The 23,974-nt window shown below is 58.8% G+C and overlaps 2 protein-coding genes across 5 annotated transcripts in view; one reads left to right on the top strand and one right to left on the bottom strand.

The window, feature by feature from the left end:
• The window catches only part of TSC2 (TSC complex subunit 2), a 33,348-nt gene extending 32,058 nt beyond the window's left edge, over positions 1–1,290 (top strand). For all 4 annotated transcript variants that reach the window (XM_064726454.1, XM_064726450.1, XM_064726451.1 and 1 more), the window contains one exon: positions 51–1,290. In XM_064726454.1, coding sequence (XP_064582524.1) covers positions 51–218 — 168 coding nt within the window. In that variant the 3' untranslated portion in view covers positions 219–1,290. The remainder of the gene's footprint in view (positions 1–50) is intronic.
• Positions 1,291–1,654: 364 nt separating this feature from the next.
• PKD1 (polycystin 1, transient receptor potential channel interacting) overlaps positions 1,655–23,974 on the bottom strand; it is a 77,338-nt gene continuing 55,018 nt past the window's right edge. The window contains exons 19-46 of the mRNA XM_064726449.1: positions 23,162–23,378; positions 22,829–22,979; positions 21,580–21,732; positions 19,925–20,069; positions 18,505–19,107; positions 17,913–18,069; positions 17,403–17,655; positions 16,690–16,885; positions 15,921–16,091; positions 15,471–15,614; positions 14,816–15,026; positions 14,126–14,252; positions 13,421–13,537; positions 13,240–13,289; positions 12,884–13,089; positions 12,338–12,437; positions 11,698–11,816; positions 11,115–11,317; positions 10,443–10,637; positions 10,083–10,222; positions 9,420–9,547; positions 8,632–8,797; positions 7,945–8,070; positions 7,639–7,813; positions 6,922–7,209; positions 6,492–6,626; positions 5,940–6,254; positions 1,655–5,604 (exon numbers count right to left, since the gene is read on the bottom strand). Coding sequence (XP_064582519.1) covers positions 5,053–5,604; positions 5,940–6,254; positions 6,492–6,626; positions 6,922–7,209; positions 7,639–7,813; positions 7,945–8,070; positions 8,632–8,797; positions 9,420–9,547; positions 10,083–10,222; positions 10,443–10,637; positions 11,115–11,317; positions 11,698–11,816; positions 12,338–12,437; positions 12,884–13,089; positions 13,240–13,289; positions 13,421–13,537; positions 14,126–14,252; positions 14,816–15,026; positions 15,471–15,614; positions 15,921–16,091; positions 16,690–16,885; positions 17,403–17,655; positions 17,913–18,069; positions 18,505–19,107; positions 19,925–20,069; positions 21,580–21,732; positions 22,829–22,979; positions 23,162–23,378 — 5,543 coding nt within the window. The 3' untranslated portion in view covers positions 1,655–5,052. The remainder of the gene's footprint in view (positions 5,605–5,939; positions 6,255–6,491; positions 6,627–6,921; positions 7,210–7,638; positions 7,814–7,944; positions 8,071–8,631; positions 8,798–9,419; positions 9,548–10,082; positions 10,223–10,442; positions 10,638–11,114; positions 11,318–11,697; positions 11,817–12,337; positions 12,438–12,883; positions 13,090–13,239; positions 13,290–13,420; positions 13,538–14,125; positions 14,253–14,815; positions 15,027–15,470; positions 15,615–15,920; positions 16,092–16,689; positions 16,886–17,402; positions 17,656–17,912; positions 18,070–18,504; positions 19,108–19,924; positions 20,070–21,579; positions 21,733–22,828; positions 22,980–23,161; positions 23,379–23,974) is intronic.

The following is a 23,974-nucleotide window of genomic DNA, read 5'->3' on the forward strand; positions in this document are numbered from 1 at the left end:
GGAAGAATTTTGGAGAGAATGGAGCTCACCTGCTCTCCCTTGCCTTTCAGCTCCGTGAAGAGACGCAGTACCAGAGCCCTGGCCTTCCCCTGCAGCTGCACCCCTCTGCCCCCACAAAGCCCCCTCCCCAGATGCCCCAGGACCCCCCTCCCAGCTACGAGACAGGCCAGAGGAAGAGGCTGATCTCCTCCGTGGATGATTTCACTGAGTTTGTGTAGGGCCGGGCTCAGGGTGTCCCTGCAGGGACACTGGGGCCATGGAATTGTGTTCCCTGCCTGCTGATCCCTGCACCTGCATGGACACAGGCACTGGGAGGCACAGCCTGGCTGCTCCTTGCATGTGGACTTGGCACTGAACCTGCCAGGAGCTTTGGGTGCCCCTGAGGATGACACTGGACTCCCAGCAGAAGCTCCCAGAGGACCAACCCACAGTGTTTGGTTTGATTTGAGCTGTTTCAAAGCTTCTCTGTTGGGAAATTCCCTGCAGAACCTTTCTTTGGACTCCTTCCACAGCAGCTCCTGGTGGAAGCAGACAAAGGATGATACTCTGCAGATCCTCATGTGAAGGTACAGGAATTGTGGGATTTTTGAGACTTTATTTGGAATGAAATATGAAGTATTGAAAATCCAGTTGCTATTTCTGAGCACCCCAGAATCCCAGCTCCTCCCTGAATCTCGGGGCTGTCAGCACTTGGATTCTTCAGGCTCTGACTCATTCTGCTGCCAGCTCTGGAAAGAGTTAATTTGCATTCTCTCTTGCTCAGAATGCTGCTTAAGTTCCCAAGATTTGTCTTCATTTTGGCCATCTGCAGAATTTCCCTGGCTGCAGGAATGCTGGGGTGTCTCACCCTTCCCCATGCACCTGATAAGTCCCTTCTTGACTGCTGACAGGTCTTGGGGCATCATCTCCCCACGAGTTTTGCCTCTTCCCTGCCAGGGAGGCTCTCAGGGGAGGCTGAAGCAGCTCAGTTGGAGCTTTCAGGGCAGGTGGGCACAGCTGGAATGGGACTTGCAGCCCGTCCTGAGGCAAGGAGGGCACCAGACACTACAGCACCCAACTGGGAGGCACCTCATAAGCTGGACTATACTGTGAGAACTTCATCTCCGAGCGTGGCTGTGGGAATGGCTGCCAGCAGGGAGATGAGGTGCAATGTGCACAATGTGGGACTGTGAAGGGACAGGTGAGGGACAGCCCTCACCTGTGCAGGTGTGTGGGAACACCAGGTGTCCGTTGTGTTCGAGTGTTTATGAGTCATACAGGAAATAAAATATTTGATCAGTGCGGTCTGGATGTCCTGGGAAAGTTCCATATAAATCCTTCCTCCTATCCTGGTTTAGGTTCCCAGCCTGGTTTGCTCATGGACCACCCCCTACCCCTTGCAGTGTTGGACACACAAATTCCTGGCTGTGTTCCAGTCCTGGACTGGGATATTCCCTCTGTGCTGGGAGGGGACTCTGTCAGCTTTGTCCTTGTGCCACCCCCAGTACCACAAGTGAGCTCATTCATTAACACCACCCCTGACAGGCTGGAGGATTTTAGGAAGTGTCTTGTGCTGTGCAGGAGACCTTAATTAAAATTAAGGATGCAGAGAGAATGAGGGTGGGGTGGAGAGGAGCAGCTGGAGCAGGACAAAACCACCTGAGCCACGTTTCAGCAGTCAAGTGTTTATTTGACTTTGTCATTTTGTAAGAAACATCCCCACAGTTACAAAATACACCATTTTTGTTTGCAGTGAAATGCTGACCAGACAGGAACTGTTGGCATTTTGGTCACAATAATTGTTCTTTAAAAAAAACCAAAAATTAGAAAAAATAAGGCACTTACAGAAGTCCCTCCCTCTCCCTTGGAACGAATGGATGGGGGTCTCATTTTTCATTTAAGCAGCTTGATCCTGATACATCACTGTGAGAGTCAAGGCAATAAATAAGGCACCATCTCTTGGTGACTACAGACACAAAAATATACATTCAGGGGGACTGATGGGCTTTGAGTCAAGGTTATTGCTGTGAGGGTGTAACTCCATGGCTGGGACATGGAGGGGAGCCTGGGACCCTGCTGGAGCTGGCACAGGAGCTGCTGGAGCAGAAGTGAGAGTGCTGGAAGCTGTGGGTGCTGCCCACCACGCAGGGCTGGGCTTTTGCAGGGACTGGGGGGGCACAGCTGCTCCCCGTACTTCAGGGAAGTAGGGCAGTTGTCTGATCCCTTCCTGCTCCCCTGGCATCAGCAGGAGCACTTGGGAAAGGCACACACACCGAGTCACACACACACAGGGCAGGGAACAGGCACTTGGAACAAACATCCAGATGGATTTGGGGAGCATCTTTGTTCCAGCTGCCCCTTAGCTTAGGAAGGGATGCTCAGAAACATTTGGGACCTGCTGGCCCCTCCTTCCCTCCTGCTCCCATCCTCTTCTAATGAGGATACTCCAGCTGAGAACTGACCATCAGGAACTGAACTTTTTGGCTCTTCAAGACACTTCCAAGACCTGCTTGGTTTATGTGGGACCTTTCAATCATTGAATATTCCCACAGAGCCCGTGGGGTGGCTGGATCTACACCCCTGGTGCTCCATACAGGTGAGACGGGCTGTGCCAGGGCAGGGCTGTGGGGAAAGGAGCTTTGGAGCTGAAGGGACTCCAGCCCTGGGGGCATCCCAGCTCTCTGGGACACCTCACCACTGCTCCTCTTACTGCCTTGCTCTGGGGACATGGCACTGGCCCTGTCACCAAAAAGGAGCCAAGGACATGAGCCTGGTGCTGTGCTGCCTGGGAAGTTAAAGAAACAAAAAACCCAAGGCAAATAGTGTTCTAGCTCTGGCTTCAAAACCAGGGTTTTTTCTGAGCACAAAGCTGACCAGCACCTGGTCCCAGCCCAGGGCTCAGCCTCCTGCCTGCTGCAGGCACCTCCCTGTCCCACTCTGGGCCCCTCTCTGCCCTTTCCCCCCCTGTCCTGGTGACCAGGATTGCATTTCTCCCCTCTCTGCACTCCACTTCTCTGTGCTCCCTGCTCTCCAACACCTCCATGCTGACCAAGCACCACCTCATTTGTCTTCTCCTGCCCTCATCCCTCTGCAACCTTTCCACAACATCTGTCCTGCACAGCACCTGAGCTTTCCACAGGTAACTGAGACCTGTCCCAAAGGGACCCCAGAGCAGCCAGTGTCCCCTGCAGCCACCCTGACTCACACGGCCAGGGGAGCACAGGGACACTGGAATGAAATCTTCTCAAGTATCCAACACAGCTGGGGGCTGGAGGGGAGGCTCAGGAGGGCATGGAGCAATGGAAGTGCTTTAGGAGCCTCCTCTCTCCACCTGGATAAGCCTCCCTGCCCTGGGAAGGTGCTTCCAGGCCCACCAGCACCAGAGGCAGCTGAACCTGAGGCCCCTGCCCTGCAGCTCTGCCCTCCTCAGCCTTCCTTCCACCTCTCACCTGTCCAAAGCAGGGAGCAGGTTCTGGAACACACAGAGGAGCCCACTGGGGGCTCTTCCCCATCCACCTGTGGCCACTGCCCCGAGCCAGCCCAGGAGAGCACACGCACCACACACACACAGACACCCAATCCTTATATACACGGGACATTCCCAGGAAGAAGCACTTAATACATCCTTTAAATAACTCTGACAATAGTGTTCTGTCTCCTATCTACATGTTTCAAACACGGTACCGATGCTATGAAAATATAGCAAACATACAAAAATATATACATTTAAAAACCAAACAAACCCCGTATAAATTACTTACAATAGCCATAAGGTGAAATGGGGCTGAGGAGGGGAAGGCAGCCCCTGGGGGGCTTCAGGCACCCCCAGGCTGTGATCTGGGGGGCCCCATGGCACAGGCCAGCTGTAGCCCAGCAGCTGTAGCCCAGCACATGGTGAATCCCAGCTGGCAGGGCTGGAGGGAGCCCAAAAAAAGCTCCCTCAGGGCTTCACCTGCCTCCTTTGTGCTCAGGGAAGGCGCTGGCACTGCTGCCCGAGCTGGGGCTGCGCTCCCCTCCTCCCTGCCCATTTCAGTTTATGATTTAAACAAACAAAATACTGCTTTTGTGATATATTATCCCATTCTTAGCTCGCACGTGTCACTGGTAGCCGAGGAAAGCCTTGTTTAAAGTGCTGGGCAGTACATAGGAACAAGTAAACCAAAAAAAAAAATACATATACTTAGGGCAATACATTCCTTGGGTTAGAGAAGCCAAGCAGCCAGCGGCGCCTGCACCCCGGGGCCACAGTGGGGGGACAGGGCAGGTGGGGACCGCAGTGACACCAGCACGTTGGGAACCCCACATTGGGAGTTGGGAACCCCACGCTGGGAGTTGGGAACCCCACAATTGGAGTTTGGGAACCCCACGCTGGGAGTTTGGGAACCCCACGCTGGGAGTTTGGGAACCCCACGCTGGGAGGTGGCTGAGGCAGCCCAGGGGTCTCTCGTCCCCAGCTCGCTGCAATGTCCTTTGTTTTAAATATTGGATTTCTTTAAATACAAATAATAGTACCAATTTCTGGAGGATAAAAGTAGCCAATACTGGAAATTAACTGCTCTGGGTGTAGATAGCATTTCTCTATATATCTATTTACGCTTAAAAAACAAGGAGGGTTAAATACCTTCTCGAAAGCTGTCGCTTTCCTCCACAGTGCGTCTGGTCGACAAAAATCCAAGACTTGGTTCAAACCTTCAAGGCCTGGGGCTCTCCTTTCCCTTTCCCACCCGGCACAGCCAGCAGGGAAGGGGGGGAGCTTTGTCCCGTCCCCCTGTGCCCACCCCAGTCCCACCTGTGGCCGGTTGTAGCCGGGCCGTTGAACACCCTGTGAGCCAGCAGGGACCTCCTGCACCTGCTCACGCCCCGGGGGAAGGCTCGGCCTTCTCCCCGTCCATCTCTACCCCTGGAACGCTCCCTGGGGCTGTTTCTGGAGGGCCGGTGGCCGTGCCAGCGGCGTGGCCGTGCCAGCGGCGTGGCCGGAGCCCCCTGTGCCCGGCCGGCCCAGCCGCCGCGGCAGCTCCGGGCGGGCACAGCCCACCCAACAAAGCCCTGCCAGGGCATCGCTCCCGCACCCCGTTACTTCACCGTGGGGTGCACCCGGTTCTTGGCCCGCAGGGGCCGTTTCCTCCTGGTCGCGCAGGGCTTGCCCGCCGTGCCCGCGGCCGCGCTGACCCCACGGCTGGCGCGCAGCAGCCGCCCGGGCACGGGTACGGGCACGGGCACGGCCCCGGCACAGCGCGGCGACAGCGGCTCCGTGCCCGGCGCCTCCGGGGACGGGCCCTGCTCCGGGCCCCCCTCGGGCCCGCGGTGCCTCCTGCGGGCGCGGCGGCTGCGGGAGAACTCGAGCAGGTGCTCGATGCGGGACACGTCCTCCGTCACCTGGTTGACGCGGTCGAACTGCGCCAGCAGCATCTCGAAGAGCGAGAGGAGCCGCTGGATGTCGGCGTCCACCTCCAGGCTGTCGCGGGCGCTCAGCACCAGGCTCAGCCCGTCCAGCTGGCTGGAGGACGTGGAGGTCCTGGAGCTGTCGGAGGCGGCGCTGGGAGTGGGGCCACGGAAGGACTTGGAGTCGCTGGAGTCTCGCGAGGGCAGCGGCTCCATCCCCTCGAACCTCACCTTGTGCCGGAACTGGGGGGGAGAGGAGAAAGGGCAGCGTTAGGGCAGGAAGATCCAAACAGCTCCAGGGCTGCTCCAGCCATTCCTGGTGTGACAGGCATGGGCTGGACCCCAAATAAAGCCACGTGGGACTGTGGGGCTGAGAATGGGCAGCTGATGCCAGTACACTTCCTCATCTCTCTTGGGCCCCCAGGGTGGCCACTGCTCCTACCCTTGCCTGCCAGAGAAACCCGGCTGCAGGAAGGAGCCAGAGGCAGGGAAAGGCTAAGGATGGCGGGTGCTGCTCTGTGCCACCATGCCCCTTCTCCTCAGAGACCCCAGGCTGGCCTCCCCCAGGCTGGCCTCACCTCCTTGGCTTTGCTGAAGCCCATCCACATCTTGAGCCTGCGCATGAACAGCTCGACCATCTCGTAGTCCTGGGGCTCGAAGGCGGGCCGGTAGAGCTCGAAGTGCATCTCGCGGTAGCTGTGGATCAGCACCACCGCCAGCAGCCGCAGCACGACCCACGCCTCCAGCACCACGTAGGAGGTGCAGAAGAGGCAGTAGAGCCCCGAGGCCTCGGGCAGGCAGGGCCGCAGGCTGGCGCTGCCCCGCAGCAGGGCCAGCAGCAGCAGGAGGCTGCTGCCCACGCTGCGGAAGGACTCGGAGGAGGAGGAGAAGAGCTGAGGAGGGACAGAGAGATGGGTGAGAAGGGAGCACAGCAAAGAGTTCTCCTGACCTTCAATATCCCCTCCCACAATGGCCCACAAATGGGCTGGGGCAGGGACAGCCCCTGGCCAAAGGTGCTGGCAGCAGGACGGGCACAGAGTGCCCAGGGGCTTTGCTCATGTCATGCCAGGGAAAAGGGGCAGCAGGAGCACCAGCAGCCCCTCTGTGAGGACGGGGACCAGAGTGCTTACCAGGAAGCCAAGCTGGGCGTAGGCCAGGAGGAGGAGGGCGAAGGCCACCCCTGCAGCCATCAGCTCCTTCACAGACTTCTGGAAGGTCTTCCCAAACACTGACCACTGCCGGACAAAGCGCAGCTGCTGGGCAGCCTGGAGGGGAGAGGAGGCAGTTACAGACATACCCCATAGCCCAGGAAGGGTGAGAAACACATGAGAAACCCAAACCCCAGCAGAGCACAAACACCCCAGCCTGCAGGTTCCCTGCAGACAGACCCATCTGGCTGAATTCCCTAAGGAAATCGAGGCCCCAGAGACCCAAAGTGCCCAGCACAGACACAGGTGGCCTCCCTGCCACCCCCTCCCCTGGCAGGGCTGTGCAGGGGTGACAAACACAGCAAGACCAAAGCACCCAGCACCCACGTGCAGCTCCCCCAGCCCGCTGTACCTGCACGGTCAGGAGGAAGAGGAGGGATGCGGCCAGGCTGCTGAAGACAGAGCTGAGGAAGGCCACCTGGTAGAAGTTGGTGAAGCCCCTGCGGTTGCTGAGGTACCTGAGCCACTGCTGGTCAGCCAGGGTGGCCTGGCTGAGGTGCACCAGCACCGTGCACGTGGTGAGCAGGATGAAGAGCCACTGGCTGTAGTTGCCCCACAGGGTGAAGTAGGCTCTGCCTTCCTTCTTGATGGCCAGACACTCTGACACCACGAAGTAAACCACAAACAGCATGAGGAACACCTGGGGGAGGAACAGAGAGGTCACCAGGAGAGGTGATGGAGACATGACCAGGAGAGGAGGAGTGGAGAAGGTACCAGGAGATGAGAGGACAAGCCCTGACTGCTGTGCTTGCACCCAGGACAGCAAAATCCCCCCAAACCAGGCCAAGTTCCACCACTGCACACCTGCGGCACCCCCTGCATCCTGCCCTGCCCTCCTCGCTCATCCAGCACCCCAATCCCTGCTGAAGGCCCCCAGTGCCCTCACCCAGTGCCCCTGTGGCAGGGTGGCAGTGCCCAGGGGGCACTGGGCTCTGCTGACACCCCCCCAGGCAGGGTGACAGACGTGGGGACAGGCAGAGCAGCTCGAGCCCACAGTGCCCAGGCTGGGTGAGGGTCCCCAGAGCCCCCCAGCAGAGGGCAGGGGGTGCAGGGGAGGCCCCACACTGACCATCATGAGCAGCTGCAGGGTGACCCCTGTGCTGAGGCGCAGCAGGGGGAAGGGGCTGATGGTGACGGCGGCGATGGCCTGGCCGGCCCCAGGGAACTCCAGGCGCAGGGTCAGGGCCACGTGCAGGTCCACGCTGGGGTTGTACTGCAGCAGCTCCACAAACACTGCCCGGCTCCTGCAGGGGCACAGCACCAGCTCAGGGGCCACTCCTGGGGGGGACACGGGTCCTGTGCCCTGTGACACCCCAGCAGCACTGCTGAGAGCCCAGGTGGCAGCAGGACACTCTCCCTGCCTTGTCACACTCACATGTTGTCGATCCACGTGTGCTGCTGCAGGAACTCCAGCTGAGCCCGGCTCTCCTCCAGGGAAGGGCCCAGCTCCTGCACGTAGCCACTGCTGTCATAGAAGGAGATGTAGCCCCAGTACCAGATCCTGCAGAGGAAGAGGAGCTGTGGGTGAGGCTGAAGGACACTGGCTGCTCTCCTGCGTGGCAGGCCAGGATCTGGTGTGCAGATGCAGACCCTGCCCCTCAGGATTTATTTCACAGGACAGATTACAGGGGTGCATTGATCCCCTTCAGTGCTCCCAACCCCAGAAGAGCCCCAAGCCCTGTGGTGGCCCACAGCTGCATGGAGATGATGCCTCTGGGGACAAACCAGAGAAGAAACCAAGTGTGATTTATGTCCTGCCCAGGGTGAAGGACAACCTGCTGCCACCCCTTGAGCAGAAATCTGGGCTGCTGGCTTCCCCTGCCCTGTCTGTGCCCTGGAAGGAGCAGAGTTGATCCCCTGTCCCTGGGCCCCAGAACAGCACAACGCTGCTGCTCAGGCCATTTGGAATTTCCATGTCCATCCCCCCTTTGCCAGGCTCAGGGGCTGAGGAGAGGGCTGGGAACAGCCCAGGGCATTGTAAAGACCTTGGAGAGGTGTGCAAGGGTCCCTGGAGGAGGAGCAGGGCTGGGAGCAGGGCTGGGGGCTGGCAGGGCAGCCTTACCCTGCCAGGTCGGGTGCTGAGTGTGCCCACGCCGCCGTCCCGTTCCCGGCTGGGCTCTCCCAGCCCACGCCATAGTCAGCAGTGGCAAAGCTGTGCTGGTCAGTGCAGCTCCTCTGGGCACTGCCCATGCCCTGCAGGATGTCCTGGGCACTCTGCTGGCACTCAGCTGCAATGAGACCACCCTGTGAGCCCAGCATGGAGCTCAGCTTCCCACCCCTCCAAACCCATCCCACCAGGGCCCCAAGGTGAGGGAATGGGCATGCTCTAGTCAGGGATTCAGGAAAGGATGGATATTAATAATAAAAGTAACTGTCCAATTTAGGAGTCATGATACAGCCATGCCTCCAGGTCAGAGTGGATTAGCTAGTACAAGTGGAGGAGAACAGAGACATCCCAACTGGCCCTGGGTAACTGGGGAGCTGCACTCTGGATACATCACTGGCTTCAAACTGCCAGAGGGCAGGGTTAGATGGGATATTGGGAAGGAATCTTCCCTGGGAGGGTGAGCAGGCCCTGGCACAGGCTGCCCAGAGAAGCTGTGGATCCCTGGCAGTGCCCAAGGCCAGGAAGCGTTAGGTGTCCCTGGATGGACTTTAAGGTCCCTCCCAGCCCAAACCATTCCATGATCCACTGCCCCAGCTCATGTGTGCAGAGCAGAACCACTGCCTGCCCAAGCTGTGCTCCTCCCTCAGCCCCACTGCACCCAGAGCTGTCCCTGCAGGACTGTCACCTGGCAGAGTGACAGCAGTGCCACCCTCCCTGCCCTGCCCTGCCTCCCTCCCTGGTACCTCCGTGCAGGCGGAGCTGCCGCAGCCGGGCCGTCCCCAGCGTGGTGCTGTGGCTCTCCTGCCCAGAGCCGTTGTTGTACAGGTAAGGCAGGAACACCTGGGACATCCACACCCAGAACTGATCCGACCTGCAGGGGCAAGGTGTGACATTGCTGAGTCCAAGTTCCAGGGGCTTTGGGGCACAAACTGATGTGCACTGAGAGCCCAGGGCTCTGCAGGGACACAGAACAGCACAACGATCCCAGTGCCAGGCTGGGCTGCTGGGAGCTCCCAGGGCTGTGGAAAATCAGCTGGGAGAATTGAATCCAGTCAAACTCATGTGCAGAGTGAGGAAAGGCAGACTGGCCACGATGCCATTTCTGGCTCTCATGACCCTGTTCATGGCTACAACTTGCGACTAAATTCTGGAGACAGAGAAACCCTTGTGAAAGATCAACATCAGCTCCCACAGCCCCTTCCCACTGGGGAAACCACTAAACCTCAGAGGAATTAAACCTCTCAATCCCCAGAGGCCCCTCTGCTCTCCAGGGCAGCAGCAGAACCACAAACAGGAGCTGCAGAGTGCCCAGCTCCCCATGGGCACCAAGGAACCTCCTATGGGACAGAGTGTGGAGCACAAGCCCAGGAGCCGACCCCCCTGGCCCCCCCAGGGGCTGGCAGGACCTCTTGATGAGCAGGAAGTCGTTGCTGCCCAGCTGCTGCTTGATGGAGCTCTGCAGGAGGAAGGCCCGGCTGGTGCGGGAGGCGTCCCCGTAGTTGGTGAGCAGGACCACCAGCAAGAACATCATGTAGATAAGGAAGTTCTGGGAAGCAAAGGGTAAAAATGGGATGGCATGGAAGGGCTGGATCCCCATCCTGCAGCAGAGCAGTGCTTTCCATAGCCATGCAACAGCATCAGACCCAGAGGCTGAGAAACTGAGGCAGGAGCTGGAGCCAAGCACTCAGAGCATCCCAGCCTGACTGGGAGGGCCCACACTCAGATGTGTCTGAGCCCTGGGCACCAGGCAGCAGCAGATGTCCCACCTTGAGCATCCTGTGCAGCAGCTTGACCTTCCTGGCCTCCTCCTTGGCCTGGAAGAGGGCAAAGCCCTGCGGGGGCCGGACCTTGCTGATCCTCTCGGACACGTGCTCCACGCAGGGCTGCTCCACCAAGGTGTCATCCTCCTCTGGGTGCAGCCTCTTGGCAACCAGGGAGAAATAGAGGGCTTCCAGCAGCACCTGGGGCACAGGGAGAGAGCTGAGCCTGCAGGGAGCTGGGCCACCTCAGCATCCCAGCAGCAGCTCCCTTGGCACAGCCAGCATGGCACAGCTCCTACCTGGACCTTCAAAACCAAGTGCCACCAGCCCTGCCACCAGCCCTGCCTCTGGTGTTCACATCCTACCCTTCCTGAGGGGTGCAGGGATGGGAGAGACCATTCAGTGCCCACTCTGACCCCATTTCTTTGTGCAAGGCCTTGTCAGGCATGGGAAGGGGATGCCCAGGGCTTTGAATGGTAGATTCACCATGCCTGGAAGTGTTCAAAACCCACATGGATGTGGCACTTGGGGACACAGGTTAGTGGCGAACACGGGGGTGGTGCTTGATGGACTTGATAACTTTAAAGGGCTTTCCCAACCTTAACAATTCCATGACTGTGATCAGCAGCTGGACATGTTAATCCCACACACAGGTCAGTGCACTCGTGCCACGCTCACCTTCAGGGGCTCCCAGACCAGGAACGATGCCAGAAAGCTGAATATCCCTGAGATGAGCCACATGAGGGCCACGCTGGAGGAGAAGCCCACCCCGATCCACACGGAGACGCCCGCGGCGGCGGCCAGGAGCAGGAGGCTGATGCCATGAGCCAGCAGGGAGCACCAGGGAGGCAGCAGGCGCTTCCTGAACGTCTGCTCTGCAACTGGGGGCAGCAGGAGGAGCAGGGAGAGCGGTGTGAGCATCACTGCAGAGGGCCCGTGGGCACAGGAGGGGTGGGCTCAGCGCTCATCCCAGCACAGAGCTGCCACCAGCCCTGGAAGGTTTGGAGGGACCAGCCCACACACTCTGCAGGGAGCAGAGCAGAGCTCCCCAGGGGACACTGCAGGCACTGGCACAGCACTGTGCTGGCCCAGGCCTCACTGAGATCCAGGCTCCAAGAGAAGCTGCAGGAAATAGCAGCGATATCCCAGGCAGGGAGCAGCCCTTCCCAAGGCTCCTTTTGTGTTTTATTTCCCATTTACTCCACAGAGCTGTAGTGTGGGATGGGCCCTGTCCCCTCACACCCCGGGGCACACCCCGTACCTGTCCAGGTGGACTTGGCTGATCTGCTCACTTCCCTGGCAGGAGGTGCCACGCTCTGCCCCTTGTCGTTCAGCCTCTGCATCATGACAGCCTCCACCTTCTCCCCAAACACGCTGGACCTGCCAGGCACAGGGGGAACTGCTGAGAGCTGTGCCTCTGCTGGCCCTGTGCCGAGCAGGCTGGCACCACGGGGGCTGAATGCCAGTGCCAGCACCAGGGCTGGGACATCCCACACGTCCCAGGGCACAGACACTGCTGTGTGTCTCATGGACAGGGCCTGACTGTCCCTCCCCGCCCCTGGCTGGCCACTCTGCAGTGCCTGGGGGCTGCCAGCCCTGGGGGTGCTGGTCAGGGTGGCCAGCAGGGAGTCCTGGGCTTGGCAACACTACAGGGATTTGGGGAGAATCCCCTTCTCCCTCCCATCAGTGCCATGAAGGAAGCTCTCATCCCAGCACTTTGCCCAAAACTGCTGGAGCCACAGCTGTGGCCTTAGGGGATGCTCCAGGTGGCTCCTGGAAGGGTGGCAGTGAGTTGTGGCTGTGGGGGCTGCAGGAGCCATGGCCAGCAGGGACAGAGTGACCCCTGAAAGCATCCCAAAGGCAGCTCAGCTCAACCCCCATGTGGCTCCCCAGACACTCACAGGCCTGAGATCAGATCTGTTTCTGCCCTCATGTACGGCCCCAGGTCCTGGGAGATGCCGCTGGCTCCATCTGCCAGGATCTGCCGGATCAGATCCTCATCTGGGAAGAGAGAGCACAGACAGGGTTGGCAGGAGCTCAGAGCTCAGCCCCCAGCACCACCCCAGGGCATGGCTGAGCACCTGCTGGAGCTGGGGAGGAGGAGGAGGAGGAGGGTCCCAGCCATGTCCTTCCCCCAGGACAGCCCTGCCCTGCTCCCTGTCCTCCAGCTCTGTCCATCCCAGCTTGCCCACAGAGCTGGGCAGTCAGAGCTGCTTCAGAAGGCCACGTTCTCATCCAGAGCCTCAGGGACACCCTGTGGCTTTGAAACCAGCGAGGCAGTGCTGGCTGCTTGCAGCATTCCCATGGGAACACACCTCTCCTGGCTCCCACTCTGCTGCCCAGCAGGATTTCTGTTTTTCCAGACTACAAGCAGACACAACCCTCTGCCCTGCCCTTTGGGTGCAGCCAGAGCTGATGCAGCAGCTGTGCCCGGGCCAGGGGCTCACCTGAGGCTGAGAAGTAGCGGGGCTGGCCCTGGTGGTGGATGCCCAGGGACAGGGTGTCCTCCTCGGGGGCCAGGGGCGCCTCCAGCCCCAGGTGGCGGCTGGCCCGGCCTCTCTTCAGCCTCTGGATGGTGTTGCCCATGATGGAGGAGTCACTCAGCAGGTCTGGCCAGCTGAGCAGGGCCTCGCTGGAGGGCCAGGGCACCAGGCTGTGGGGAAATGGGAATGGGCACAGTCAGAATGAGGGGAGCAGAGGAAATGAACCTTGTGAGACTGCAGAAACAGCTGTGGGAGCCCAGCCCAGCCCAGCAAAGCACAGACTGGAGCTCTGCTTGCTCCATCTCCAGAAACCCACTCACCTCTTGGAGTCCTCCAGGAACAGATCTGTTTTGGTTTGCTCAGAGAAGGCCTGCAGGGAACAGGAAGGTTTCAGGAGCATGACACAGGTGTGTGCCTGGTCAAAGCTGGGAACACCAGGGGTCACTGAGCTGCTCCTAGCCCTCCAGGAGCCTGCCCAGCTGCGGGGAGGGAAGCACCCACCTCTGCCTGGAGCCCGGGGAAGGTGGGGAAGGAGCTGTCAAGGATTGAGGAGTCCAGGTAGTTGTCGATCTCCAGGGACTGCTGGTCCGAGTGGGTCACGGTGTGGCTGATGGAGACCTGCAGGGCACACCGGGGGCACAGAGGTGACACTGCCACTGAGATCAGCCACATGGCCATCTCCTCTGCCCCCACACACCTGCAGCCACACGTGCCACAGCCAGGGCCACCCAGGCTGTCCCAGCTACAAGCCCCGAGGCTGAGAGCTTTCCCTGAGTGCTCTCAGCAGCATCAGCCCCATGAGCTGCTCATCAGCCCCCAAGCACTGGCTGCAATACTTAATGGAGCTGCTAATTGTGCTTAACTAGTCGGTAAATAAGTCCCCAGCTAATCCCTGCCCAGCTGCCTCAGCCAAGCTTTGCCCAGGGCAGGCATCAGAGAGGCTCCACTGAGCAGCTCCTGGCTCCTGCCTTGGGCATTTGGGTGCCTAAACAGCTTCTAAAAATCTGTCTTTTGGTGCCTGGGCACTGACAGAGGCCAGCAGTGATCTGAGGAAGGGAGGCAGAGGCCAGGGAAGGGTCTGGCCCTGGAGCAGCACAACCAGGCAAGTGCAGAGCCCAGCTGGAGGAGAGAGGTCCCAGGAAAGGCAGAATTCAACCTGGTGCTTCCCACCCACCTGAGCAGCCTGCAGCCATCCCCCCTCCTCACCTTGCCACGAGCCATCCGGAACAGAAAGAGAATGACCAGGTAGAGAGGGTACACCACCACGCTGGACACCAGGCCCACAGCCACCGTGTCCACGCTGACAGGGAGCAGGCTGGACACGGCCACGTTGCTGCAGGGAGGGAGCACACAAAGGGTCAGCAGCAGCACTGGGGCTGCCAGGCAAGCAAGCAGCAGACAACAGCGCACAACCAGGAATTCCAGATGTGCACAGAAGGAAATGGGCCTGGAAACCAAAATCAGGCTGGTTTGGGTCATCCATCATCCATGTCCTGGTGCAAGAGTCCTTAGAATGGGGAGGGCACATCCAAGCAAGGAAGCTCTTCCCAGCAGAGGGAAAATGTGTCCTGCCCCAAGGGGACAGGCAGGGTGGGACTGGCGGGGGACACACCTGAGATGGACACTGCCCACCACACCCTGCACACACCTGAGATGGACACTGCCCACCACACCCTGCACACACCTGAGATGGACACTGCCCACCACACCATGCACACACCTGAGGTGGACACTGCCCACCACACCAAACACACCTGAGATGGACACTGCCCACCACACCCTGCACACACCTGAAGTGGACACTGCCCACCACAGCAAACACACACCTGAAGTGGACACTGCCCACCACACCAAACACACCTGAGATGGACACTGCCCACCACACCCTGCACACACCTGAGATGGACATTGCCCACCACGCCGTACCACACGGCGTTGGCGCAGAGGAAGAGGAAGATGAGGAGGCAGCAGCAGGTGGCCCTCTGGACGCGGGTGAAGCGGGAGCGGGGCGGGCGGTCCCACAGGGACAGCCACACGTGCTTCTCAAAGAAGCCACGCTGCAGCTCCGCCACGAAGATCCGCCAGAAGCTCCTCAGCTCGCTCTCACCTGGGGACAGAGGGACACGCTCAGGGTGGCTGAGCTGGCCACATCCATCCCAGACACTTCAGAGTACCCACACTTCATCCACAGGGCTCCAGGTCTGAGGATGAGGGGCTGGAAAAGCTGCCCAGCAGAAAAGGATCTGGGGGTGATGGGCTGAACATGAGCCCAGCTGTGTCCAGGTGGGCAAGAGGCCAATGGAACCTGGCTTGTACCCCAAGGCAGTGCCTGTCCCTTGTGCAGGGCATTGCTGAGGAACCTCCAGTCCCAGGGCCAGTTCTGGGAACCTCACAAGAGGAAAGAGCAGGAGGGGCTGGAGCATGTCCAGAGCTGGGGAAGGGGCTGGAGCACCAGGAGCAGCTGGGGGAGCTGGCAAGGGGCTCAGCCTGGAGAAAAGGAGGGGCCCAGGCCCCAGGGGTGAGATGAAGCCAGGGGATGTGGGGCACTCACTGGCAGCAAACACCTCCCTCTCCACCAGGCCATCGTTGTCCTCACTCTCCACTGACAGCCAGTCGTTCACCAGGAAGAAATAGCTCTTGCTGCTCTGCAGGTCCCGCACGATGACGTGCTGCAGGTACCACGAGGGGCTCAGGCCTGAATGGGGGCACACAAAGGAAATATTGCATGGCACACATTCCCTGAGTGAGCCCGTGAAGCTGAGGGGCCACGTGAGCACTGTCAGAGGGACAGTGACATCACTGTCATCGATGGGCACTGCACAGCACCCTGAGGGAAGCGTGGCACAGCCACCTCACCCTGAGGTGACATTTATGGTCACAATGCACAGCACAGTGCATCCTCTGTGTCTGGCCAGTCTGTGAGGAGTTCCCCCGCAGTGTCCCCCCATTCCAGCAGTCACCAGGGGCCAGCTCCCCCAGTGCAGGCCCCTCCATGTCCCACCTTTGTTGTCGTGCCAGATGCGGATGCGGCAGACGCTGCCCAGGCTGCGCTCCGTGGCGATCTGGAACACGTCCAGGCTGTTGCGGTGGAAGGCGTTGTCCCCATCCAGGTGTCTGTGGCCACTCTTGTTGTCCACCCCGTAGAGGGCGATGCCCACGTGGGCCGTGGTACCTGCAGGGAAGGAAGGGGCTCCCTCAGGGAAGCCCACCCGAGGTGCAGCTGCTCCCCAGCCCTGCCTGTGGCAGCTCTATCTACAAACCAGACCCTGAAGGGAAGCCAAACTTTGAGCCTGGCTGCTGTTGGGAAGGATTCAGAACAAAGTGATGGGTCCTGGAGGACAGCAAAAGGAGCCATCCAAAGGGCCAGCTGGGCAGGAGAGGGACAGAAGTGAGGAACAACCTCTGCCTCTGCAACCACAGCCCAGTCAGGGAGGACAGGATGGGGGGATTTCTCTCCTGGGTGGTTCCTTCCAGCAGCAATTGCTTGTGCCACCACAATGGCCAGGGGTGGAGCAGCCTGGGCTAGTGGAAGGTGTCCCTGCCCACGTCAGGAGTTTGGAACCAGAAGGTTTTTGAGGAACCTTCCAACCCCAACCATTCTCTTGACCTGCCCCATCATCACACAATAAACCCTGGGAATGCTGTGGGGGGCCCTGGCCTGAAGCTGCAGCTCTGGGTCCTGCAGGGAGTGTGATGTGCTGAGGTGGGACCTCAGGTGGGCTACAGGTGTCCCCTTGGGAAGCAGGCACAGCAGCAGGCTGTGGGCTCACCTGAGCCTCTGCCCCAGCCCGTTTTCACCAGGATCTCGTATTTGTACATCCCGTTCTTGCCGCAGAAGGGGATCACCCCCACGCGGTGCAGGTCGATCATGTCCAGCTTGTGCACGATCAGCGCGGCCACCGAGTAGGTGACAAAGCACACGGCACACGTCAGCAGCACGATGTAGTTCAGCCCCGGGCCTGGAGCCTGCACAAGAGAGAAGTGTTGAAAGGCCAGCCCAGGAGGATCCCCTTCCCATTCCCATTCCCGTTCCCGTTCCCTGCCTCCTTCCTGGCCATGGCCCCACTCACAGCCGCGGCCCTGCAGCTGCCAGGAGCTCCCTGCTCCTGCTCACGTCACAGGGACACAGCCAGGCAGGGCTGGATGCCCCTGGGAAGCAGGGAGCAGCTGGCAGGTGCAGCTCTCTGGGATCAAACAGTGCTGGGAGGAACCTTTGGCATCTCCCCAGGAGGGGAGCACAGTGCGAGCTGTCCAGGCCAGGGACTAAAGCCATCTGCAAAGGTCTGTTTCCAGGCAGGATTCCCAACCAGGGGACACAGCTTCCCCTGAGCTGTGCCCATCTGCACCTCCCAAAGGCTCCCAGATGCCTGTGCTGGTGCCAGCTTGGACATGAAACCAACAGGAGCCTATGGCTTTGCTCCAGGTGACAACAACCTGTCCTATGTGTGACAGCACTGCACTGCCTCTGCTTTGCTGTACTCACGGGAAAGATGAACTGGACAGAGTTTGGGGGCACAAACAGGCTGGCCCCAAAGGCTGTCAGGTGCTGGGTTAGGCACACGGCCTGGTCCGGCCTGGTCTCCTCCAGGGGGACAATTCCTTCTGTCTTCCAGCGCTTCTCCTGCTCGCTGAAGTACTGGCACAGGGACGTGTACAGCCCCAGGGTCACCTCCACTGCCGACCAGCTGAAGTGGTTGGTGATGTTCAGGTAGTATTTCTGGATGGGGTCATCCGTTCTGGGGAAGGGGAAGAGCAAGGAGATGACTCCTCTGGCTCCTGAAGGGACACCAGCCGCAATCTGGTAGAGGTGTGACCACAGAAAGCTTCCAGCCACAGGGGCAGGGATGCACTCAGAGAGGAGGAAAAGCCCAGTGGATGTGGTGTAATTCACACCCTTTGGCTGTGCAGGTACTCAGGGGCTCCACAGACCACCTGAGCACCCCTCACACGCACCCACAGCACAGCCTGAGGCTGACAGGGAGGCTGCTCTCACCTGGGTGAGGTGAAGAAGGTGTAGAGCTTGTGGTCACTTCCAGCCAGGGCGTCCAGGCTGATTCTCTTGGAGGCAGAGCAGTTGTGCTCGTTGGGCTCGGGCTCGTGATGGAGATAGGCCATGATGAAGGGCTCGGGCTCACTGGCCAGGTAATGCTCTGTGGGGAGGGGAAGAACAGAAAGGGCGTTAAAAACCCCGGGCAGGCTCAGCCACAGGTCTGGGGCTCAGGGAAGAAGGAATGCAGAGCTGTGGGAGATGCTTCTCCAGACTGTGCTCCCTCAGTGTGCACCTCAGAGGGTCCCTGAGCACTGGGTACCACTGGGCCTGCCTGGGAGAGGGACTGGGCAATGCCTCCCAGGGCTAATGAGGCTCAACAGAAGGGCTGGGAAAAGCAAAAGGCTTCTCAGAGCCAGAATCCATGAGTAAGGATGACACTGGGCATGGAGATTGTCCAGGACAGCCAGAACCTCGACCATGCAGTGTGGAACCTGCTGCTGGCACCCAGCATCCCCTCCCACACTGGTTATCCCCCACACCCAGCCCTCCTCTCCAACAGGAAGCACCAACAAAGAGATGGATTTGTCTGCCCTACCATTGAGGACTCTGTAGGTGAGCTGAAAGTGCAGTCCTGCTTCCCTGTTGTTGCTCTCCATGATCACAATCAGGTTCACGGACGATCTTGCCTCGATGACCTCAGTGCCAGCCACGAGATTGTCGGGCTCTGTGCTGTTTGAGACCATCACAGTGATGGCTTTCTCAGAGTCCAGGCTCCCGATGGGGATCTGCACCCCGTTGTGTGTCTGGAACTCCATGGAGGCCACCTTGGTGGACACGGTGTAGTTGCTGATGTAGCCAAAGGGGAAGGGATTGGAGTCCACCTGGAACATGACTTGGATGACATCCGTCAGGTTGGAAAGGGTGGAGTTGAAGGCCTGGGGGATGGAGAACTGGCAGTTTGGTGTGTTTTCGTAGCACAGCAGGTTAAAGGGGTCAGACCTCTTGCCTGTGGCCTTAATTTCTCCTCCCACCAGCTCGAGGGGCTCTTCGTTCAGCACCCGGGATTTCATCAGGATCCGCATCAGGCTGGAGGACAGGTTGTAGGCTTTGGGAGCCAGCAGCAAATTGTGGGAATCAGCCAGCAGCTCCTGGGGCTTGGATTCTTGTGAAACTGTATTGACAAGGTGGATCAGGTCACCTGCCAGGAGAGACATGAAGAGGAGGTGGTAAATGGCCTGGATAACTGCTACAGTCAGAACCCCTGACACCTCTCCAAAGCAATCAGACAAGGCTTTCCTTGCTGTCTTCTCACTGTTCCTCTGCACATGACCTTCCCCACTGGAGTGCTCATAGCCCAGAGCTAAAAGCAAAGCTGTCAGCAGCTCCTGCAGCCTCTCTAATCTACCAGGTTTGGTGAGGAATACTTAATCACCACACGCTTGATTTCCCTGCTGTGTAATGAAGAGAACCACAGCTCAGGAAAGAGGGAGGGAATGGATAAACAAACATATGTTCCAAGCTTCTGCACCATAAAGTGCACAACACTCAGAAGGGAGTGCAGAGGTAACCAGGGGTGCAGAGAAGGTGTCTCTGCTTCCCCCAGGTCACCCAGGTAGGAATTTCCACACAGTGCTCCCAGATGCCCCAGTGAGGTCTGACAGCCTCCTTGGACTCCAACCAGGAAGACAGGCATCTGGAAGCCATAGCTGTTACTCATTGTTTACTAAAAAGAGAATCCCCTGGAGTATTAGTGAGCTTATTAGGAGTATTAGCGGGTTATATTAACAACTGTCAGATGGAAATGTCCACAGAGCAGCTGCCAAAGCCAGGACAACCCTGGGAAAAGCGCAGGGAGCAGAGAGGGCTGGGATGCCACACTCCAAATGGCAGAAACAACTTCCTAAAAATCTGTGCCAAAGCCCAGATGGCAGAGGAGGGAGCCTGGAAGCTCCTCTCAGCCTGCTCCTACCCTGTCCCTGTCCCTGTCCCTGTCCCCACCAGAGGCCAAGGCTCACCTGTGATGTTGAGGATGTTGTCGGCGATGCCGGTCGGGGTCACCGTGCCCTGCGTGGTCTCCCCCTGCAGAATGGTCATCATGGTCTCCAGCTTGTTCAGGGTCCTTGTCAGGCACGACTTGCACACCAGCTCCTTGCTCACCACCTGCAAAGGGACCAGGGTGTGACAGGGCAGGAGCAGCCCAGGGAAGGGAGTGGCTCTGTCCTCAGGAGAGCTTCTCCCTCTGGGCAGGGGCCAGCAGAGGCTGCCCTCTCACACTGACACTGTGAGCAACCTGTTGGCGGCCCCAAGACTCTTCCATCAGCCCCCCATGACATTCCAAATGTACAGGCAGGCAGAGGATGCCTGGCAGAGGATGCTTTTGGGTTGGGAAGAGGAATAAAGGGAGGAAATTGCTGCCCAGAGAAGCTGTGGCTGCTCTATCCCTGGAAATGTTCAAGGCCAGGTTGGACAGGGCTTGGAGCACCCTGATCCTTCCAACCCAAGCCATTGCAGGATTCTGTGATTCTAAATTCATGTTTTCCCTGGTGTGCACACCCCTCTGGGACCACACACAGCAACCAAGCAGGAGGAGCTGCATGGGATTCCTCCATCCCCTCCATGACCTCCAGTGGAAGCAGGATTTAGCCCCAACCAAATCCATTTCAGTGTCCAAATCCTCCTGAAGGCTGTGGGAGGAATCCTGCCACTCAGGCATGATGGATGTCCCTCCCTCTGCTCCCAGATGTGTCCAAGAAACAGAATGTTCCAGCCATGGCCTGGAGCTCCCTGCACTCTCCAGGGCTGGATGGGAGGGACTGAGGAACACATGGAAGCTGTTACAACCCCCTTCCTCGCTCTTATTCATCTTTTTTCTTTTAATCATCACAGGATTCAGCCGTGATTCACCATATGTTTTGGTGAAGAATCAAAACAGCATCTGCAGGTCTTGAATTCCCCCTTTTCTGCTTTATTTGTAAGCTCTGAGAAGCCAGGATTCTGTGTAAATTGGAGTCAGGAATCAGGGAGGTGGGGAAGACACTGGGTTATGGGGAGGAACCACCCAAGGGCAGCTCCTACTCAGGGAGGAGAAACGACCAAAAAGTCCAAGATTCCTTTTTTTATCCCTCCAGGAGAAACTAATTCTGATTTTTTCTCTCCCTTGTAGGTAAAATCAAGAATGTACCAGCCCTAATGGACACTTATGCAGGAATGTGTGAGCTCCACTTGTCCCAGCCACCTGGGAATTTCTGGAGGACTGTTTTCCTAAGCTTTTCATTCCAGCCCAGAGCACAGAGTAATCCTGGAATGTCAGCTTTCCCCGTGGAATAAAAATTCTATTTCTAGCCCTAAGCTCCCACAGCAAAACCAAGTCACGAGGCAGGAGGAGGTGGGAGAGGCAGAAACAAACTGCTCCAGCATGGAATGGGATGTGCTCAACCCCAAACCCGGGCACCCACAGAAAGAAGGGATTTATGAGGTTTGCAGGCTCAGAAGTGGGGAGGGAGCAGCTCAGGACTCTCTGTTCAGAAGAAACGTCTCTTCCCTCATCCTAAGACCCCTGTGACCACCGTCACAGTACCAGGCAGTGCCACCTGTCCCTGTGTGTGTGTGGGCAAAGCCAGGTGAGCACAGCAGCCCTGAGGAGCTGCAGGCTGAGGTGGGGCGGCCGTACCGTGCACTGGGCCAGGGCAGCTGAGATCTGCTGGATGTCATCCACCGTGTTGACCTTGAGCGCGTTGAGCGTCTCCGTGATGGTGTTGCGGGTCCAGGTGCGCAGCTCCAGCTCCTGCCCAGCCTCGGGCTCCAGCAGCTCCGACCGCTCGTACTGCGGGGGGAAACAGCAGGAGGAGGTGAGCAGGGAGGGGAGGGAACAACACAGCGAGTGTTGGGGAAGATGGAACAGGAAAGCTTTATAAATATGATTGTCTGGGAAAAGATTTTGAGAATATGGAAACTATAAGTGAGATTGAAATGAAAGCAAGCTTTGAGATCCCTCGGTTACTGAACAACTGGAAAACAATGGCGTGGCCAGACTGAAGGTGATCCCCTGTTGATGGAACAACACTCTCTGCTTGCAGACAGGCCCAAGGGTCAGAGCAGACCCTACAGCTTGGCAGAAAGGGCCCAAAGAGGAGTTTATAGGGTTTAAAATATAACACAGTATGGTGACGTAGTGATTCTTACATGCTGTATGTAAATGCTATAGGATTTGTATATTGTACTAGATTGTTTAGTGAGAATTAGAACATTCATCACAGAAGAAGATTTATTGTATTGTAATGAGAACTTTGCTCTCTTACCCCTTTTACTCTCTTACGCTTTTACTGTCTCACTCTCGCATCCTCTCTCCCCCTCTCTTCTCTCAGCCTGCTCTGAGCTGTGGCTGCAGCTCCCAGCAGGGCCCTGCACCCAGGCCCTTTGCAATAAACCCCAAGTTCCTCACCTGGCTGCAGAGATCTCTCATCTCCATTCATCCCAAATGTCCTACCCCCGATGCTCCTGCAGTGAGGAGTGGTTTCAGAGGCTGCTGAGCTGAGCTGGAGTCGCCCGTTCCCTGCACTCCACATCTCCTGCTCTGCCTCTCCCCAGAGGGATCTATCTAATGAGCTGGTTTTCCAGCAGAACTTCCTCACTGCCACTTCTGCTCTCCAAGCAATTATCTGAACAGCCTGGCACTCAGCAGCTCACTAGCACCTGGAGTGTAGTCCTTATCCAGCTAAGCAGGGTGCTTGTGCCCAGGGGGACCATCCCTGCCTGGCTTCCAGGTGTGCTGCAGCCTCTTCCTGGGCAGGGAGACAGGAATATAGCCCCGAATTCCTGCCCTGCCTATAGAGATCTTTGTACAAAAACTGGCCCAAAAATTCTCCTGGTGATTGCAAAGATCTCTGGAGGCCCCTCATAGGCAGAACGAGCTGTGTTACCTCATTTAGGATGGTGATGAGGGCCAGGGAGTACTCGATGACCTGCTGAGGGTCCCCTTGTTTCACCAAGCCCTGGAGCACGGTGTCAGTCTGGTTGTAGAGCCAGTGGGAGAGGCTGGGGAAGCCCTCGGGGAGGCCGATTTCCATGGAGCTGCAGGGAAAGAGGATCTGGGTGAAGTGCAGGCTGGGCTGGGAAGGGACAGGAGGGAAGGCAGGTGGGTGACCCACAAAGGCAGCACTGCTGCTGCTGCCCTGGTGCCCCATCTGCATGAGAAACACCACGGACCTGCAGCCTGGCTCCTGTCTGACCCAGCCAGCCCAGCCGTCTCTTACCGGTTGACGGCCACCACGGTGGCTCCCAGCTGGTCCTGCACCAGCACGGCCACGGACACCTGGAAGCCGCTCTCGTGGAAGCCGGGGGGCAGGAAGGCGCCGTGCTCGGCGCGGCTGCCCTTGTACACGCACAGCTCCTGCCAGTGCCCGGGCCGGCGGCGCGACGCCAGCAGCGTGAACACCAGCGGGGCCTGCGCGTCCTCCGTGTCCCGCCAGCCTGCGGGGGAACCAGGGAGCTGTGACAGGGCCTGGGGAGCTGTGACAGGGCCTGGGGAGCTGTGACAGGGACGTGGGGAGCTGTGACAGGGCCTGGGGAGCTGCAGGCACTGCCCCTGCCCTGCCAGCCTGCAGGGGAACACAGGGAGGTGTGACAGGGCCTGGGGAGCTGCAGGCACTGCCCCAGAGGAGCTGGCACTGCCCCTGCCCCGCCAGCCTGCGGGGAAACCAGGGAGCTGTGACAGGGCCTGGGGAGCTGTGACAGGGCCTGGGGAGCTGCAGGCACTGCCCCAGAGGAGCTGGCACTGCCCCTGCCCCGCCAGCCTGCAGGGGAACACAGGGAGCTGTGACAGGGACCTGGGAAGCTGTGACAGGGCCATGGGGAGCTGCAGGCACTGCCCCAGAGGAGCTGGCACTGCCCCTGCCCTGCCAGCCTGTGGGGAAACCAGGGAGGTGTGACAGGGCCATGGGGAGCTGCAGGCACTGCCCCAGCCCTGCCAGCCTGCAGGGGAACACAGGGAGCTGTGACAGGGACCTGGGAAGCTGTGACAGGGCCATGGGGAGCTGTGACAGGGCCATGGGGAGCTGCAGGCACTG

Source organism: Zonotrichia leucophrys, chromosome 14, assembly GCF_028769735.1.
Source record: "Zonotrichia leucophrys gambelii isolate GWCS_2022_RI chromosome 14, RI_Zleu_2.0, whole genome shotgun sequence".
Lineage (NCBI taxonomy): Eukaryota > Metazoa > Chordata > Aves > Passeriformes > Passerellidae > Zonotrichia > Zonotrichia leucophrys.